Here is a 20,375-nt window from a genome sequence, read left to right on the forward strand (position 1 = left end):
CAACTGCTAATGCAAGTGTTTGGTGGTCACTGCATTAAGACCTTTCCATCCAGGTGATGGTATCATCTTCCTCATTTTCATACACAGGAAAACTGAGGCTTAGCGAGATTAAGCTTATTATCAAGATCAGCCAGCTGAACTAGACCTGGGTTCTGGCAGGCTGATTCCTGAGTCCCAGCCTCAACTGCAGAGAGTTGCAAGACAGTGCCATAAGCACAATAGTAAAAGCACAGTGCAGGGTCAAGGAGTCAAGCAAAGAAAGTGAGAGATGAGGCCAGGCGTGGTGGCTCACACCTCTGATCTCAGCACTTTGGGAGGCCAAGGCAGGTTGATCACTTGAGGTCAGGAGTTCAAGACCAGCCTGGCCAACATGGTGAAACCCCACCTCTACTAAAAAAAAATCAAAAAGTTAGCCAGGCGTGGTGGCACACACCCATAATCCTAGCTACTCAGGAGACTGAGGCAGAAGGACTGCTTGAACCCAGGAAGCAGAGGCTGCAGTGAGCTGAGACTATGCCACTGCACTCCAGCCTGGGTGACAGAGGGAAGGAAAAGGAAAAAGGAAAGGAAAGGAAGGAGAGAGAGAGAAATGAATAAAAATGGCAGAATATTTGAATGTCAGAGAAGCTGCTGTAGACTACAGAAACTACTTAACTCCAACGCAGGGGAAAGATGCAATGACATTAAAGTTGGGCTGGGATGGGGTGGCCCATGCCTGTAACCCCAACACTTTGGGAGGTTGAGGCGGGCGGATCACTGGGCAGGCGGCCCAGGAGTCTGAAACCAGCTGGACAACACAGCAAAACCCCGTCTCTACAAAAAAAAACAAAAAGTTGCCAGGTGTGGTGGCACACACCTGTAGCCCCAGTTACTCGGGAGGCTGAGATGGGAAAATCACCTGAGCCTAGAAGGCAGAGGTTGCAGTGAGCCAAGATTGTGCCACCTTACTTCAGTCTGGGTGATGGAGCAAGACTCTGTCACCAAAAAAAAAGAAGAAATTAAAAGTAATGAAGCCTAAGAAGAAGAAGGAGACTTTCAAAAGACTACTTCATTTTCACAGGCATGAGGGGCTAAAAGCTAAAGATGGCATCATGTAAACAAGTAAATATCCCCAGACACTAAAAAGGAAATCAGTAAGAGCTGCTTGTGTGCCACACAGACAAATGACATAGGAGTCACAAGGTCTGCTTGTGGGACTGTGCCTGGTTTTAGAAAGCTGAGAAGGAAGTAGCAACCCCTCACACACACCCAGGTGTGCCTGCACCCAGGCTGCAGAGGCTTGAAGGTCCACCCCCAAACAAAGTGGGGGCAGCTTCTGTCTCAACCTGCATTTTTTTTCACATTCTGACCAAGCCTAGAGGCCCTGGGGTATACCCTGGGGTTCCTGAAGCCCCTTGGAAAGGAGTCCCCAAATTCTGGCAAGCCAAGGATGCCAAAGGTTTTCCATGGAGACAGAGCTGAAGCCAGGCCATAGGCTCTTCTGTCACAACTCCTGCAGAGTACACATGTACTCCTGTGCCTCACAAGACAAGAGGCCAGGGCAGGACTCAGGCAAGGGCACCTAGGACTCAGCAGAGGCCTCTTCATCCTCAGCCTGGCCCCTGTAACATCTATATCTGTCAGACAGGCACACTGTACCCCACTCCCAGCAGCCACTTGCTCCCGCAGCCAGCTGACAAGCCTGTGTGGCCATGCAGTGCAAAGACAGGCTCATAGCAAGGACAGCAACGCGGCCCCCCACAGGAGATCAGGCCTCCAGCCAGAGACCAGGAGGGGACATGTACACAAGGACCACCAAGGGGCCATACAAGACTGACTGGTTGGCAATATTGGACTGCAGCAGTGCCCTGGTATGGCCTGGCTTTAGCCACCACATTTCCAGAGGGTACACAGATCAGATCATGGGGTAACACTAACTTGCTCAGCTCTAACTCTAACATTGCAACTTGCTCAAACTAAATTCCAACTTCGCTCTAGAACTTTCAGAAAAACCTCAAGCCACATTATCTTTCACTTTTCTTCTAAAAACACATTTATGGGTTTTTATTTGCTCTATATCAGGAACATTCTTTTTTTTTAAGATGGAGTTTCACTGTCGTTGCCCAGGCTGGAGTGCAATGGTGAGATCTCAGCTCACCGAAACCTCCATCTCCTGGGTTCTAGTGATTCTCCCGCCTCAGCCTCCAGAGTCGCTGAGATTATAGGCATGTGCCACCACATCCAGCTAATTTTGTAGTAATTTTGTATTTTTAGTTTCACCTCGTTGGTCAGACTAGTCTCAAGCTCCTGACCTCAAGTGATTCACCTGCCTCAGCCTCCCAAAGTGCTACAGGTGTGAGCCACCACACCAGGCCTTACTTCTTATATGTTATGTCAGCTGCTCCATGTAAAAATCCACTTTACTGGATGGGCGTGGTGGCTCATGCCTGTAATATCAGCACTTTGGGAAGCTAAGGCAGGCAGATCACAAGGTCAGGAGTTCAAGACCAGACTGCTCCACATGATGAATCCCTGTCTCTACTAAAAAATACAAAAATTAGCTGGCCATGGTGGCTTGTGCCTGTAATCCCAGCTACTTGGGAGGCTGAGATAGAAGAATTGCTTGAACCAGGACCCGGGAGGCAGAGGTTGCAGTGAGCCAAGATCACGCCACTGCACTCCAGCCTGGGCTACACAGCAAGACTTCAAAAAAAAAAAAAAATCCACTTATCTACTCAAGCTTCATAAGACAAAGGTGATCATTTCCAATGTTTTCCATCTTCCCAGAGGCCTAATAAAATTCACTTGGACATTTTTACAACTTAAACTTAGCATAAAACACTCTGCAAATCATGCTGAAATAAGTAGTCATTATAACTAAGTCATAAACTATTTATCATAAAACCAGAAATTATATAAGGTAAAAGTCACGTCTCCCTTATCACTAATTCAATCAGATGAAGTACGTATTTGAGTTGAATATAAAAAGAAATGACAACATGTCACATTTGAGTCAATCACTAACTTTAGGTAAAGCTGCAAATACAAAGCACAGCAGGGCTATTTAGAAAGAGTAAGAAAGAAGCCTGGAGATGAGAAAGAGAAAGTGCAGAAGAGAAAGGTGGAAAAACCGCCCAAAGAACACAGTACCTTTAAGTTTGGTATAGCTGTGAAGGAGTGGATCTGCAGAAACCATGCAAGGCCACCAAGGATAACCCGACACTTTGGACCACACCAAATCACCGACGTTGTATTTCAACAGGTGGTCTTTGTCTCTGCCAGTGTTTGGACAAGACTCTTTCTTAGCTGGAATCTGAAAATGAACAACAAAAAACAAACACTAACACATCCAATCACTAGCCCTATATCCAGAAGACAAAAATTCAACAGGCTGAAAGGTCCAAATACACATGATTCCCAAAAATAGAGTGTGCTCCCTTGCTGTGTTTTAGATGATAGCCTCAACACCGCTTCATCAAAATTTTGTCTCTCACTCTCAGCTAAAGGGATCAGGACAGTGCATAGAATACAAAAGACGTTCTACATTACAAAGATCCCTATATAAATCTATTTCCCTGGCCTAGTATTTTTCTTTTTCGAGATGGAGTTTCACTCTTGTTGCCCAGGCTGGAGTGCAATGGTGCGATCTCAGCTCACCGCAACCTCTGCCTCCCAGATTCAAGCTATTCTCCTGCCTCAGCCTCCTGAGTAGCTAGGATGACAGACATGTGCCACCCCCATGTCCAGCTAATTTTGTATTTTTAGTAGAGACGGGGTTTCTCCACATTGGTCAAGCTGATTTCAAACTCCCGACCTCAGGTAATCCACCTGCCTCAGCCTACCAAAGTGCTGGGATTACAGGCATAAGCCACCATGCCTGGCCCCTGGCCTAGTATTAATACAGTTTTTGGTTTTTTGTTTTTTTTTGAGATGGAGTTTCGCTCCTTACCCAGGCTGGAGTGCAATGGCGCAATCTCAGCTCACCGCAACCTCCTCCTCCTGGGTTCAGGCAATTCTCCTGCCTCAGCCTCCTGAGTAGCTGGGATTACAGGCACACGCCACCGTGCCCAGCTAATTTTTTGTATTTTTAGTAGAGACGGGGTTTCACCATGTTGACCAGGATGGTCTCGATCTCTTGACCTTGTGATCCACCCGCCTCGGCCTCCCAAAGTGCAATAGACAGTTTTAATGGTGCTTAGGATATTCAACTGGTCAAAAAGGAATTCTCACAGAATCCCAAATCCATACTGACCTCTGCCCTCAGTCATGTGTGACAATTGGTTCTCAGCAGGCCAGATGTTACCAACATGAACCGTCCCAGTGTGGTGAGGGCAAGGGCACCAGGAGGACTAGGCGCAAGTCCCAGTTCCATCACATGGAATCTGAGTTCTTGGGGCTCTGTGAGCCTCAATTTCTCCACCTCCAGAACCTGGATAGGTTGCAGCTGAACATTCCACCAAGGGCAAACTCCTCCCCACAAGCCACTCACATTTCTGCTCTCCAGCGGCAACGAGCGCAGCCAGCATGGCCCCAATCCTCCAAGGGTGAATCCCTGGCCTTGCTCCTCAGAGCACTATGCACATAAATAGACTGTTCCACTGCCTCAGGCCTCAGTTGCCTCATCTGTGAGCTGAGGATGACGGCCCTAAACCTTGCCACGAGCATGCTGGTGACGGCTGGCATGAGCTGCCACGTGACACATTTCCATGTTTTTTTGATCCTCCCATATCAGCCTCCCTAGTGGCTGGGACCACAGATGGTGCCACCATGCCCAGCTAATTTTATTTTATTTTTTTTTAGGGACAGGGTCTCACTATGTTGCCCAGGCTGGTCTTGAACTCCTGGGCTCAAGCAATCCTCCTACCTCCCAAAGTGCTGGGATTGCAGGTGTGAGCCACTGCACCAGGCCTGACATATTTTCAGAACAGCTACCAGATTACTGCACAGCAACCCAGGTTTACATTTATTGACCCCACTCTGCAGATGCAGAGTCAAAATCAGGTGAGTTACCCAAGTTTTAACAAAACCAAGGGACAGAGCTAGGAATATAAACCAGCTTTTTTTGTTTAGTTTATTTTTTTTCAGTTGGAAGAGAAAGAAAAGCCAGCTCTGATGCAGGAGCCCTGTTTGAGGCCAGGAGTTCAAGAACAGCCTATGCAATAGAGAAAGACCCTGTCTCAAAACAAAACAGCTAGGTCTCTGACAACTCGCACAGGCCTCTTCCCATGCAAAAGCATGAGGTTCAATACAGCCATGGGCACTTCAAAAAAATCTTTCTAAGCTGGGCACAGCAGCTCACACCTATAACCCGAGCACTTCAGGAGGCAGAGGTGGGAGGATCTCTTGAGCCCAGGAGTTTGAGACCAGCCTGGGGAACATAGCAAGACCCCATCTCTACAAAAAATGAAAAATTAGCTGGGCACATAGTGGGTACACACCTGTGGTCCCAGTTACTCAGGAGGCTGAGGTAGGAGGATCACACAAGCCTGAGAGGACAAGTCTATTGTAAGCCATGACCACACAACTGCCCTCTAGCTTGGACAACAGAGACCCTATCTAAAAAAATAATAATAAAAATAAAAATTGCCACCACAATTACATGAGCAAGAATTAAACAACTCCTGAGCACTCAAAATTTTTTTATCCCTCAAAGCTCTTCATTATTTTAAGAATTTCAAGGAGCTGCAACCAAAGAGAAACACCTTGTCGACCACCAGATGGAGACTGCTGCCCCTTCAAGAGTTCCTTCCTTCTGCCAAAGCCATGGCCCCTCAGTTGTTTCATATGTGTTAGGGCCATCCTGAGTGCCACGAGAAGGCATGGAAACACCAACCACCAGGCAGAAGGGAGCAGCACTACCACCTCTTTCCATCTCAAGTTAGGATGAGGAAACACTCATTCACTTGTGTTCAACATTGGGGCTCTGCAATGGGAACCAGGAACAGGAGGCAAAAGACACATCCCTAGGCCTCGGGAGGCAGGCCATCTGCTGGACCACCTGGCTGAGGAGGCAGTAAGTGGACTCTGGTCCACAGGGGAAGGACATCAGGAGCACGTCTGCACAGCTCTGCTTCCCACTCATCAGATGGTGCAGACTTAAGAAGTCGTACTCTAGAGTCCAGCATGTCTCCATTGACCACATCAGGCTAAAGAACACCTTGGAGATGAGATCCATGAAAAGACCGTACCCTGACGTTGTCGAGCAAGGGCTCTGAAACTGGCAGACCTGCGTTCAGAAACAGGTTTGCCTCTTGTTAGCCATTTGAATCTTGAAAACTTAGTTCACCTCTCTAGACCTCTCAACTGGCTCAGCAGCCAGCTGAGAACTGAGGAGCCAGTGCCAGGACATCCTAGATGTCCTGCTGCAACCCACAGCCAGGCCTCAGGCAAGCAGTTGGAAGTACAAGGCCTGTCCTCCTCTCCTCCACCCACCCCAGTACTCATGCAGGTGCCCTCAAGAGGTGCCCATGCTCACTGCTCAAGGTCATGTGACCCTTGACAGAATGTCTCCTAAATACCTTTTTGTCTGAAGGACTTGAGATCTTAGACACCAGGGCTGCTTCAACAAGGCCCTGCTCCAGCAAGGAGTCATATTTTATGCTCCTCTTCCTGTTCCTTCTCGCCTTGTTTTCTGGTTTTTGTCCATTTTCTTCTGACTGAGACACATCAGCAGCACTGTCACCACAAATGGAAGATTCAAAGAGAGGCTTCCCATTCATGTATGTTTTGGTGATTTTCAGCTTAATTTCTGGAGAGCCATTTTTGATAGGGGTAGTGTGAGGTGGTGTCCCAATCCCTTTCATTTCCGGGGACTCAAAACGCAATTTGGCATCATGTGCACCAGGTTCTCCATTAAACACCCGGGAAGTGAGATCTTTCAGCTTGTCGGCTGGAATAAAGGGCAGGGCGTCATGGCCGTTAAACTTCTGCATGACCCCCTCCTGCAGGCTGCTGGAGAGCTGGGCTTTGCTGAGGAACACAGAACACTCGCGATTCACCTCGCAGCTCGGAGTCTTCCCGTTGGCACTGCCGAGGATTTCTGGTGTCTGCTTCATCATGATGCACTTTACAACACTCTGAACAGAAAGGGGACTCTGCTTGATGCTAAATTCCATCCAGCCCAGATGCTTCCGTTCTTAGAACACTATGGTATTTTAAAAAGAAAAAAGAAAGAAAAAGCAACATGTTACATTTAAAATCTAGGATAGGTATGCGAGGACCTCTACAGCTTTGTGAGGTCTGGTTTTCTCTATAAGCAATTTATGACATTTTTATAATAATTCACATCACAGGAGACAGTTTTAGTATCACAAAAATTACACAGAATCACAAAATGATAAAACTGAAAGAAAAGAACAAGGAATCATTTTTTAAAGGAAGAACACAAAAGTCAGTCCAGACAGCAAACTCCAGTCATACCACAAAAAATCACGGCATGGCCATGGACACATAATTTGTCAATCATCCCTAAAACACAGATTTCCACCTGTTCACCACGTTACACTTAATAAGAATATGTGTGAGGTGGCTGGCATAATGCCAGGCCTATGCAAAAGGACAACAGGGAACAGCATAAAAGCAAAATTAATACTAATAGGAAAAGAGCTCATCCCAGTCCCTCCTGTTACAGCTGAGGACTCAGACAAAGGCTCAGAACGTGCCCAACATGCACAGTCAGCAAAGTTTAAAACCAGATATTCCAACTCCAAGCACAGGATTAGCTCCAGGTTGATGGAAATAAGAAGCAGAAAGCCAAGAGTCTCCAAGGGTGAAAGCATTCCTGGTCAGGTCTGGCTGTGCTCAACCCAGTGTTCTTGTCTCAGTCCACTACTCTCCTCCGTGTTCAGGCCCAAATTCAACATGAAAGAACACAGCAGTAACACGACACTTTTTAGCTACTACCTGAACATTAGTTGAGGATAACACTCCTGAGTCACAACACAGGTTACTTTGCCATTGCACCACACTGGCCAATGAAGCCCAAGTGCAGAAGGGGGCAGTTTAGAGAGGCGACTCTGGCTGCAGTGTGGTGGCGTGGGGTCTTCACTGCAAAGCTACATTCCCTAATCTGAGACACCTACTGAAGAGGCCAGAGCCCCAAAACACAGCTGGGAATAAGGAACAGGTAGGGAGCCCCAGCTGGGAAGGCATCTCTCAAGTGTACACCATCACAAACTCCAAGAGCCCTCTGAAAAGGCAGAAACCAACAGCATCAGACACTGGGAAAAAGCTGAGTACAGTAGGGACCACAGATGCCGGTGGATTAGAGCAGCAGTTCTCAAATGGGAGGGTTTTGTTCCCCAGGGACACTTGGCCTCATCGGGAAGCATTTTTCATTACTACTAGGGGGCAGCCCCTGACCTATGCTGGGTCGTGGTCATGGATGCCGGTACATTACCTCCTGCAATGCACAGGATGCCCAGGAAGCAGGGCTATATGACCCAAGATGTGGAGACCTGATGTGCAGCAATAGGGGATGCTGGTATCTACAACTTACAGGCTCCACAGAAAGCAGACAGCTGAGGAAGGAGACAAGATGAAAAGAGCAAACATAAAACCTTTAAAACATAAAAGTCCCAGTTCGGCTTCATCACTCTGGACAACCTTTAACACCAACACATCCAAATGTGCTTTGTCCAACCTGCACAATTTCTTAAAAAGGTAGATCAAAGTCAGTTCCTCTTCCAGATCATATCATACCAACTGTCCCAAAGGTAAAAACTATAACCCTGGACAAAATATTAAAAACCACCTTCTGAAGGAACTGAGAGCAACCAAAAGCAGGGAGACAATGGATGGAACCAAAGCTTGAAAGAAAGGGAACAGCACTGGGTGAACTCCATTCTTAAATGTGTGACTGAAGAGAGTGTGAAGCAACTGTAACAGCTATAAAATAAGGGGGGAAATATCAAGGAGAGAATCCCAGAGGGGAGCCTCAAATTCTGCATATAAACTCTGCCCAAATTCCAGGCTGATTCCAAGCAGCCCAGCTTATGAAATAACTGAAAGCAGATAGCAGCTGCCGGATAGAGAAGAAAAAAAAAAAAAAAAAAAAGACAGCACAAAGATGAAGCCATCTTAAAAGGAATATGACCGGGTTGTCGGAGGCTGAGGCGGGAGGATCGTTCAGTCCCGGAGTTCAAGACCAGCCTGGGCAACACAGTGAGACCCCATCACTACAAAACATACAAAAATTAGCCAGTCATGGTGGTGTGCGCCTGTAGTCCCTGCTACTTGAGAGGCTGAGGTGGGAAGGTCACTTGAGTCCAAGAAATCAAGGCTGTAGTGAGCTATGATTGCACCACTGTGCTACAACCTGGATTACAGAGTAAGAGTATAAAGAGAAAACAAAAAAGGAAACAGAGCGTCACCGATCTGTGAAACAAAATTAAAGGGTCTGGAGTTCCTCCCAGAAGGAGAGGGAAAAAAAAAAAAGGCAGAAAAAATATTTGGAGAAAACAATGGCCCTCTAAAAGTTCCTCAATTTTGTAAGACATAAATGTACAGATTCAAGAAGTTCAGCAGCTAGGTGAGGTGGCTCATACCTGTAATCCCAGTACTTTGGGAGGCCAAGGCAGGTGGATCACTTGAGGTCAGGAGTTCAAGACCAGCCTGGTCAACATGGTGAAACCCCAACTCTACTAAAAATACAAAAATCAGCCAGGCACGGTGGCACACACCTGTAATCCCAGCTATTTGGAAGGCTGAGGCAGGAGAATCGCTTGAACCCAGGAGGCAGAGGCTGCAGTGAGCAAACACTGTGCCACTGCACTCCAGCCTAGGCGACAGACTGAGACTCCACCTCAAAAATAAATAAATAAAAATAAAACTGTTTGTAGAGATGGAGTCTTGTCATGTTGACCAGGCTAGTCTCCTGGCTTCAAGCAATCCTACCTCGGCCTCCCAAACTGCTGGGACTACAAGCATGAGCCCCTGGACCCTGCCAGACAATTTTTTTTTCCCCTTGAGACAGGATCTCACTATCACCCAAGCAGGAGTGAAGGGCAATGGCACAATTTCGGCTTACTGCAACCTCTACCTTCAGGGCTCAAGCAATCCTCCTACCTATAGCTGAAACTATAGGTACATACCACCATGCTCAGCTAACTTTTTAATCCTTTTTTGGTAGGAATGGGTCTCACTATATTTTCCTGGCTGGTCTCTGCGGGTAAACCCCCACACAGGCACGGAGGAAGGAAAGCTGTGCAGATCCCAGGCACTATTAGTACCTGAAGTATAACTTGCTGCTTACTTTTATCTGGCTTATATAATCATACTTCGTTCTATATAATCTTTCTATATAATCATATCACGGACTGTAGTCAGAGCTGTACTGACACAGTGCTGATTTACAGAATCCTTCTATATAACCATATAGTAGTTTGTAGTAGGAGGAATGCCTAGAGCAGCCACAGAGCAGAAGCAAGGACATGGGAAAAACAGCCAGACCAGGACCAGAACCAATGACCCGGGCGGTAGTGCCCCAGCCTGAAAGGGCATAGGCTATATGGCAGGTCAGGGCCTAGACGGCACCACTCAGTACCCACTGCACGGCCGGCTTGGAGCAAGAGTTAGTCCTCCTGAAAAGGAGTTGCAATGCCTTGCATGCAGTTCTTGTGGAAAGCAGGCCTCAGGCCTGAGATCCTGTGAAGAACCGAGGGAGAAGAACCCCTCTGGGGTAATCCCACCATGGCGGCTGTACACTCTGTCTGTCAGCTTTTCTCACTACTGTACTGGCTCAAATCATCCTCCTAGAAAATATCTTAGAGAAAGTTAAACTCTGACAGCTCCCACTGCATTGGTTTACAGCACCCTTCTATAGGAATCCTTTGAAGTCTCCAGCCCCCAGATAAGAAGTGTCGCACACGGCACTTGTTGCACACAGCTCACCTCCTTGCCTCAGTGACCTAATGGGGATGGACCCCCTTTTTGTGCACGACCCTCTATTACTGTGCACGGCACGGCCCCCTACTGCGCACAGCCCACCTCTCTGACTAAGTGACCTAATGGAGTGGCTCCCTCACTTGCTACTCACCTGATTATGTATGCCCTATCATTAAGTCTATAAATGACGTCACTCTGACCCTTCCCGCTACCTTGTACCTAATAAATACAGACACTTTTGGAAGTTCAGGGCCTTGCCTGTCTCTGCTTGTAAGTGGCATGGCCCCCGCAAGCCCAGCTGTCTTTTTCCAGTCCTTCTGTGTCCTGCCTCTTTACTTCTCAGATCCAGCGCCTCAGCACAGCAATAGGGGACACCCCACGACAACTCCTGGGCTCAAGGGATCTTCCCATCTCAGTCTCCCAAAGTGCTGGGTTTACAGGCATGAGCCACTGCACCCAACCCAAACCATCTTTTTTGTTTTTTGGGTTTTTTTCTTTGAGACAGTGTGTCAAAGAAGGCTGGAGTGCAGTGGCATGATCCCAGCTCACTGTAATCTCTGCCTCCCAGGCTCAAGTGATCTTCTTGCCTCAGCCTCCTGAGCAGCTGGGAGGACTGCAGGCACTTGCCACCGTGCCTGGCTAACTTTTGTGTTTTTGTAGAGACAAAGTCTCAAACTCCTGGGCACAAGCAATCCACCCACCGTGGCCTTTCAAAGTACTGGGATTACAGGTGTGAGCCACCAGACTCGGGTTTAACAATCTTTCTTATGTTGGCGAATGCAGGGATTGGATATTTTCTTAATTTTGGAAAAGTATGAACAACAATAGGACAAACGAATGTACACACCACCTTGAAAGACAATTTTTTGCAATCTGCCACATTTGCTTCTAGTTTTTACATGAAAGAAAACAACTACAAACAATAACCACTATAAATGTCACAAATGTATCTTTAGTGCTTTCTCTGTGGCACTCTGATTTGAAGACAATCTCCAAATCTGAGAACTAGGAGAGGAAAGGAAGAATGGGAGCCAGCCCTCATGGGGCTGCCAAGCCCAAGAGGCCAGGGTCTCCTAGGCAGACTGTCCACTACCACCTCCACAACACTGTAAGGTAGGCGTGACTCTTCCACTCCACAGGTGCAGGGGCTGCGACACCCAGGTTGTACAGCAGGGAAGCAAAGGGGCAGCACTCAAATATAAGCACTCTACCTCCAGGTGTTGCCCCCCACCAGTCTGGTGAGGAGTGAATGCATAAAGCACACAAAGACAAAGTCTACCTTATTTCCAACATGTAAACTCCATTTGCTATCCCCCAGAGGCAAGCTCCATCATGATCTTCCTACACATCCTCCCAGGCTATAGTGTGTACCTATTAACACAGAACTTGTCTAGCTACGTTGCCTAACACAAAGCAAGAAAATCTCCAGGTCGGGGCATATGTCATCTGGACCTCCTGAGGCTGTGTCACAGAAAGAACAAAAGAAAATCTCCAGGTCTAGAAATGAAAAGGGAATAGCAGTCTGAGCCTCACAGGGTAAAGGCTGCTGGCAGGACCCCAGGCTTTAAGAGCTGGGGCTTGGCAGCTAGAATACAGAACAAAGGTACAGGACAGGGGCCTAGGCCTGACTGGGCTTCCTGCATAGAGACCAATGGAGAGGAGTCATGGAGAGCAGCTGGCAACAGTGATTAAGAGCACCAAGTGTGGAGGCTGCTCCCTGGGCTAGAATCCCAGCTCTGCCACTTACTAGCTGTGGGACCCTGGCCAAGTGACTCCACCACTCGTCTTCACTCCATGTCCTGGGGACAGAGGACCCACCTTGTAGGGTACTTTTAAACATTAAGGAGGAAAAGGTGGCACTACCAGGCAGAGGACTTCTTCATCACCATGTGAGTATCTGTGGTCACAGTGTTGACCCCAAAAAATATCTTCAAGGAGCTTACATTCCAATGCAGTTCTAGTTGGAGACACTTGGGAGGACGAGAGAAAGACAACTTTTCTTTCCTTTTTTTTTTTTCAATGGAGACAGGGTCTTGCTCTGCTGCCCAGGCTAACATGCAATGGTGCCATCACAGCTCACTGGAGCCTCCAACTCCTGGGCCCAAGCAATCCTCCCACCTCAGCCTCCTGAGTAGCTGGGACTACAGGCATGCACCATCACAGTGGCTAATTTTTGTATTTTTTGTAGAGACAAGGTTTCATCACATTGCCCAGGCTGATCTTGAACTCCTGGACTCAAATGATCCATGTGCCTCGGCCTCCCAAAGTGCTGGGATTACAAGCTTGAGCAACAAATTTCAAAGAGATGAAATATTTTCCAGAGATGAAAGAAAAATAAGGTATTCTGATTAAAAGAGCACCCTAGGCTCTGAGCAAAATAAATGAAAACAAATCATCTAGACACATTATATTGAAATGACAGAACATGAAAGACCAAAAGAAAATCTTTCCCAGGCATAGTGGCGCACACCTGTAATCCCACCACTTTGGGAGGCGGAGGTGGGAGGATCACTTGAGGTCAGGGGTCTGAGACCAGCCTGGCCAACATAGTAAGACTCCATCTCTACAAAAAATTTAAAATTAGCCAGGTACGGTGGTGCACACCTATAGTACTAGAAGCCAATCCTAGCTTCTCCAGAGGCTGAAGGAAGAGAATCACTTGAGTCTAGGAATTTAGGACTGCAGTGACCTATAATCATGCCACTGTACTGCAGCCTGAGCTACAGAGCAAGAATGTTTGTCAATCAAACAAGCAAGCAAGAAAGCATTAAGGGAAAATAAATGCCCACCTAGTGCCACCACAAGTGTCCACAATTTTACGCCCAGGTAAATTATCATTCAAACATGAGGCAAGGGCTGGTGCAATGGCTCATGCCTGTAATTCTAGCACTTTGGGAGGCTGGCACAGGCAGATCACTTGAGCTCACAGGTTCAAAACAAGCCTAAGCAACATGGTGAAACCCTGTCTCTACAAAAAACTACAAATATTAGCTGGGTGCACACCCGTGATCCCAGCTACTTGGGAAGCTGCAGCAGGCAGTTTAGTTGAGCCCGGGCAGCAGAGACTGCAGAGAGCTGAGAAGGCACCACTATACTCCAGCCTGGGGGACAGAGCAAGACCTTGTCTCCAAAAAAAAAGAGGCAAAATAGGCACATGCCACCACACCTGGCTAATTTTTTTGTATTTTTAGCAGAGACAAAGTTTTGCTGTGTTGGCCAGGCTAATCTCAAACTGATGACCTCAGGTGATCTGCCCACCTCAGCCTCCCAAAGTGCCAGGATTATAGGTGTGAGCCACCACACCTGACCTGAGAGTATAATATGCATATCCCTTTCACAAAAGAAAGGTGTAAAATCACAAGGACAAAGAACAGACGGGATTAGAGTTAGAGATGCCAAACCTCGAAGCCTTCTTAGAGGAATCAAATTTGTACTGGAGATGTGCTGTTGTAGAAAGAAGGCTAATAACCTAAAAATTCCCCTTGTTTATGAATATTCTTCCTCTTAAAATTGACCGGGCAAGGTAGCTCACGCCTGTAATCCTAGCACTTTGGGAGGCCGAGGTGGGTGGATCACCTGAGGTCAGGAGGAGTTCAAGACCAGCCTGGCCATCATGGTGAAGCCCCATGTTTAAAAAAAAAAAAAAAAAAAAAAATCTGGCCGGGTGCGGTGGCTCAAGCCTATAATCCCAGAACTTTGGGAGGCCGAGGCGGGTGGATCACGAGGGTCAAGAGATCGAGACCATCCTGGTCAACATGGTGAAACCCCATCTCTACTAAAAATACAAAAAATTAGCTGGGCATGGTGGCACGTGCCTGTAACCCCAGCTACTCAGGAGGCTGAGGCAGGAGAATTGCCTCAACCCAGGAGGCGGAGGTTGCCATGAGCCGAGATTGCGCCATTGCACTCCAGCCTGGGTAACAAGAGCGAAACTCCATCTCAAAAAAAAAAAGAAAAATCTCTTAAAATTACAAATGTAACACTATCATTATTAAAAGGATGAAAATATGTAAGCACTCAGGTGAAAATTTAAAATGTGGAAGTTAAAACAGAAATTAATAGTTAACAGTTATCAGCGGACCGCGCGTGGTGGCTCATGCCTGTAATACCACCATTTTGGAAAGCCAAGGTGGGCAGATCACGAGGTCAAGAGTTCAAGACCAGCCTGGCCAACTGGTGAAACCCCGTCTCTACTAAAGATACAAAAATCAGCTGGGTGGGGTTGACGCATGCCTGTAATCCCAGCTACTCAGGAGGCTGAGGCAAGAGAATCACTTGAACCCAGGAGGTGGAAGTTGCAGTGAGCCAAGATCTTGCCATTGCACTCCAGCCTTGCAACAGAGCTAGACTCCATCTCAACCTAAAAAAAAAAAAATGTGAGTTATCAGTGGTTTTCAAAGGGGGACAAGAACAGAGGTGGCAGAGGTGGGAAGAGATAAGCATCGCATTGCTGTTTTTCAAAATAAGTCCTTTGGAAATATATAACTAATTATTCACATTTCACAGAATATATACAGTATGACCTGACTGTTAAAGGGCTAGGGAGGCTGAGCAGCCCCTACTCCAGCCCACCTGGACCTTGGGAGGTCTCCAACATGAGGGGACGGGCTCCACTCTGAGAAGCAGGGGGAAGGGTCAAGACAAGAACAGCCAGCATTCAGAATCCACTCACTCAGGCTGAGCATGGGGGCTCACAGCTATAATCCCAGTACTTTGGGAGGCCGAAGTGGGAGGATCACTTGAGCCCAGGAGCTGGAGGCCAGCCTGAGCAATATGGTGATGGCAAGACCCTATCTCTAAATTAAAATTAAAATAAAGAACCACTCACTGAATCCCACCCAAGTTCTGCTCCAGCACTCGGAAATAGAGCAATAAACAAAATGCATTCCTTATTCTTAAGGTGCTTATATTCTAGAAGGGAGAGGCAGAAAGTAAGAAGTGTAGATATGCTAGGAAAAGAGAAAGGGTAGAGGGCAGTCGGGAGGCAAGAAGACTGTTCCTTCCTGGACCGGGGCTGGGTGAGCCCCAGTGTGCATTTCTGGTGGGTTTTAACACTTCAAACACAGTAGGCCTCACTGCCCCCATCTTGCCCACTGGCTTAGATGTCAGCTAAAGCCCACTCTGTAATTCTGTGAACCCAACTAAGCAGTCACCCTGGGGAGGTCTTGACACGAGGGCAGCAGTGAGATCTACGGGACATTCCCAGAGTCAGGCTATGAGAGGGACCAAGCTCCAACCTATTCCTCCAGAGGCAGAAGAGACTGAAATAGAAAACCCAAGTTGGCAAATATGATTTATATACACCTAATATTCCTTCATTTTCTAATATATCACACTAGTCTACCTGAAATATATTTCAGCCCTGCTATCACTGAATGATGGTAGAACCTCTGTTCTCATATATAACAACTCTATGTAGGCTGGGCACAGTGGCTCACACCTATAACCTCAGCACTTTGGGAGGCCAAGGCAGAAGGATCACTTGAGCTCAAGAGTTCGAAATCAGCCTGGGCAACATGGCAAAATCCTGTCTACAAAAAATAACAAAACTTAGCTGGACCTGGTGCTTGTGGTCGTAGCTACTCAGGAAGCTGAGGTGGGAAGATCGCTTGAGCCAGGGAGGTGGTGACTACAGTGAGCCAAGCTCATGTCACTGCACTCCAGCCTGGGTGAGAGAGTGAGAACTTGTCTCAAAAAATTTTTTTAAAAAGACCAGGCATGGTGTCTCACCTCTAATCCCAGCACCTTGGGAAGCCGAGGTGGATTGTCACCTGAGGTCAAGAGTTCCAGACCAGCCTGGCAAACATGGTGAAACCCCATCAATACTAAAAATAAAAAATTAGCCAGGTGGGTGGTGGGCGCCTGTAATCCTAGCTACTTGGGAGGCTGAGGCAGAAGAAATGTTTGAACCTGGGAGGAGGAGGTTGCAGTGAGCTCAGATCATGCCATTGCATTCCAGCCTGGGCAACAAAAGTGAAATTCCATCTCAAAAATACAAAAACCCAGCCGGGCAAGGTGGCTCATGCCTGTAATCCCAGCACTGAGAGAGCAAGGCCGGTGGATCATGGGGTCAGGAGATCAAGACCATCCTGGCCAACATGGTAAAACCCTATCTCTACTAAAAATACAAAAAATTAGCTAGATGTGGTGGTGCGTGTCTGTAATTCCGGCTACTTGGGAGGCTGAGGCAAGAGAACTGCTTGAACCAGAGAATCGGAGGCTGCAGTGAGCCGAAACTGAGCCACTGCACTCCAGCCTGGCAACAGAGCGAGACACTGTCTAAAAAAAAAAACAAAAAAAAAACACAAAACCTTGTAAAAAAAAATGTTCATAGCAACATTATTCATAATAGCAGAAAGCAACTCAAATGTCTATCAACATAAATGGTTGAACAAAACGGTCCATCCATGCAATGGATATTTAGTCATAAATAGAAATGACGACCTGATTTATGCTACAACATAAACATTATGCTAAGTGAAAGAAGATAGACACAAAGGCCACATGCTGTATGATTCCATTTATGTAAAATGTCTAAAATAGGCAAATCCATAAAGACAGAAGTAGAATGACTGTCAGGGGCTGGGAAAGGAGAGGACAGAAAGTGACTACTTAACAGTACAGTCTTTTACTGAGTTGTTGAAATGTTTAGAAATTAGGTAGCAGCGACTATTGCACAACACTGAACATACCAAAAACACCACAGAATTGTACACTCTATAATGGTTTAACAACAAATGTTATATGAATTTTATCTCAATTAAAAAAAGGTCGGCTGGGGGCAGTGGCTCATACCTGTAATCTCAACACGTTGGGAGGCCTAGGCAAGTGGATCACCTGAGGTCACGAGTTCAAGACCAGCCTGACCAACATGGTGAAACCCTGTCTCTATTAAAAATACAAAATTAGCCAAGCATGGTGGTGCATGCCTGTAACCCTGGTTACTTGGGAGGAGGCTAAGGCAGGACAATGGCTCTAACCCAGGAGGCAGAGGTTGCAGTAGTTGAGATGGCACCATTGCACTCCAACCTGGACAACAAGAGCAAAACTCCGCTGGGCGCGGTGGCTCACTCCTGTAATCCCAGCACTTTGGGAGGCCGAGGCGGGTGATCATGAGTTCAACAGATCGAGACCATCCTGGTCAACATGGTGAAACCCCATCTCTACTAAAAATACAAAAAATTAGCTGGGCATGGTGGCACGTGCCTGTAATCCCAGCTACTCGGGAGGCTGAGGCAGGAGAATTGCCTGAACCCAGGAGGCAGAGGTTGCGGTGAGCCGAGATCACGCCATTGCACTCCAGCCTGGGTAAGGAGCGAAACTCCGTCTCAAAAAAAAAAAAAAAAAAAAAAAAAAAGCAAAACTCTGACTCCAAAAAAAAAAAAAAAATCAAATCTTGGCTGGGCACAGTGGCTCATACCCATAATCCCAGAACTCTGGCTGGCCCAGGCAGAAGGATCCCTTGAGCCCAGGAGTTTGAGACCGGCTTGGGCAACATAGCAAGAACCCCAACTCCACAAAAAAATTAAAAAATTAGCTGGGTATGGTAGCACACGCCTGTAGTTGCAGCTTACTCAGGAAACTGAGGTGGGAGGATCGCTTGAGCCCAAGAGGTAGAGGCTGTGAACCTTAATTACACTGATGCACTCCAGCCTAAGTGGTAGAACAAAACCCTGTCTCAAAAACTACTAATATACAGCTGGGCACGGTGACTCACACCTGTAATCCCAGCAGTTTGAGAGGCCAAGACAGGTGGATCACCTGTGGTCAGGAGTTTGAGACCACCTGGCCAACATGGTGAAACCCCATCTCTACTAAAAAAAAATTACAAAATTAGCCAGGCGTGGTGGTGCATGCCTGTAATCCCAGCTACTCAGGAGGCTGAGGCAGGAGAACTGCTTGAACCCGGGAGGCGGAGGTTGCCGTGAGCCTAGATCACACCACTGCATTCCAGCCAGGGAAACAAGAGTGAGACTCCATCTCAAAAAAAAAAAAAAAAAAAAAAAGTTGCCTCACACATACTTTAAGATAACTACCAGACCACGTATCACCAAACATGAAGGTAAGCTACGGAAAACATGAAATCCAAAAAACAGATGGTCCATCTCAGAAGATGATGTGAACAGCTGTGCAGCAGAATAGGGATGAGTCCAATCTGGAGCAGGAAGACAGCTCTGGGAGAAAGGTCATCAGAGAAAAAAAAAGAAAAAAGGAAATGACAAATCTAATGTAACTGACCATCTCATAGGTTTTTATACAGTTCATTTGAAAAACCTTAGGCTGAATTAGTAAGAGATGCATGGAAAATTAAGCCAACAGAAAAACTATTACCACCAGGAAAACAAAAGTCATATAAGTAAATATTATCTGTCCCAGCTTATGATTGAGCTGAACAATGTAACAATTTATATTCATTTAAACCAAAATTTGCCATAAAAGTATAGTAAAGACAGCCAATAAAAATTAGCCAGGTGTAGTGGCTCACACTCACACCTGTAATCTCAGCACTTTGGGAGCCTGAAGTAGGACTGCTTGAGCCCAGGACTTGGCTATGATCATGCCACTGCACTCTAGCCTGCGCAAGGGAGCAAGACCTCAGCAATAAAAGGTAAATAAAGATGGCCAACGATTCTTTGTCACTCTCGCCACCAAGAGATGAAGGTCTATTTCTCCACTCCCTTGAGGCCCTCTGTTTTTACCAACGGAATATGGCAAAAGTGGGGACTTGGTATAACTGAGCAAAAGGGATTAAAAAAAAAAAAAAAAAGAACATGTCAAAAGTGATGACAGTTCTCACTCTAGCCTTTAAAACAACTGGCAGGTCTCACTTCCCCACTCATGGAACAAGCCACCATGCTGCAAGGAAGCACAAGCAGCCTCATGGGTTAGACCACACTGGGGAGAAATGAGGCCCGTGGCCAACAGTCCCTACTGAGCTCCCACAATTGACAGCCAGTACCAACAAGCTGGAATCACATGGAGTGGAGGAACACGCTAACCCTGGCAACCATGTCCCACTTACAAAACTGTAAACAAATACAGGTTGTTATTTTCTCAGCCACTAAGTTCTAGAACAGATCATCAAACCACCACAATATTGGGAATACTGGGAAGAAGTCAGGAGGTAACATGGGAGGTAAGAGGGGGGCGGGTAAGAAAGCTACATCTTCATCATCTTCCACAGATAAAACTGAACATACATCAATTTGGGAGTTCTAAATTAGCAAAATAAGCAAGCTACTTTTTAAAATATAGATAAATAGAAGCAACAGCTGAAAGGCCAGGCATGGTGGCTCAGGACTGTAATCCCAGAGCTTTCAGAGGGCAAGATGAGTGGATCACTTGAGGCCAGGAGTTCAAGAACCACCCTGGCCAACATAGTGAAACCCCATCTCTACTAAAAATATAAAAATTAGCTGGGCATGATGGTTCGCACCTGACTCCCAGCTACACAGGAGGCTGAGACATGAGAATCACCTGGGCCCAAGGAGGCGGAGGTTGCAGTGAACTGA

The 20,375-nt window shown here is 46.8% G+C and overlaps 1 protein-coding gene across 9 annotated transcripts in view; it reads right to left on the reverse strand.

Annotated features, from left to right (window-relative positions):
- The window catches only part of NSD2 (nuclear receptor binding SET domain protein 2), a 104,075-nt gene that overhangs the window by 70,250 nt on the left and 13,450 nt on the right, over positions 1–20,375 (reverse strand). For all 9 annotated transcript variants that reach the window (XR_013533231.1, XM_078367718.1, XM_035294305.3 and 6 more), the window contains 2 exons: positions 6,498–7,123; positions 3,130–3,292 (listed from right to left, as the gene is read on the reverse strand). Coding sequence is in view for 8 of the 9 variants with exons in the window: in XM_078367718.1 (XP_078223844.1) it covers positions 3,130–3,292; positions 6,498–7,094 (760 nt within the window). In the remaining variant the exon portion in view is untranslated. The remainder of the gene's footprint in view (positions 1–3,129; positions 3,293–6,497; positions 7,124–20,375) is intronic.

This window comes from Callithrix jacchus, chromosome 3 (assembly GCF_049354715.1).
Source record: "Callithrix jacchus isolate 240 chromosome 3, calJac240_pri, whole genome shotgun sequence".
Taxonomy (NCBI): Eukaryota; Metazoa; Chordata; class Mammalia; order Primates; family Cebidae; genus Callithrix; species Callithrix jacchus.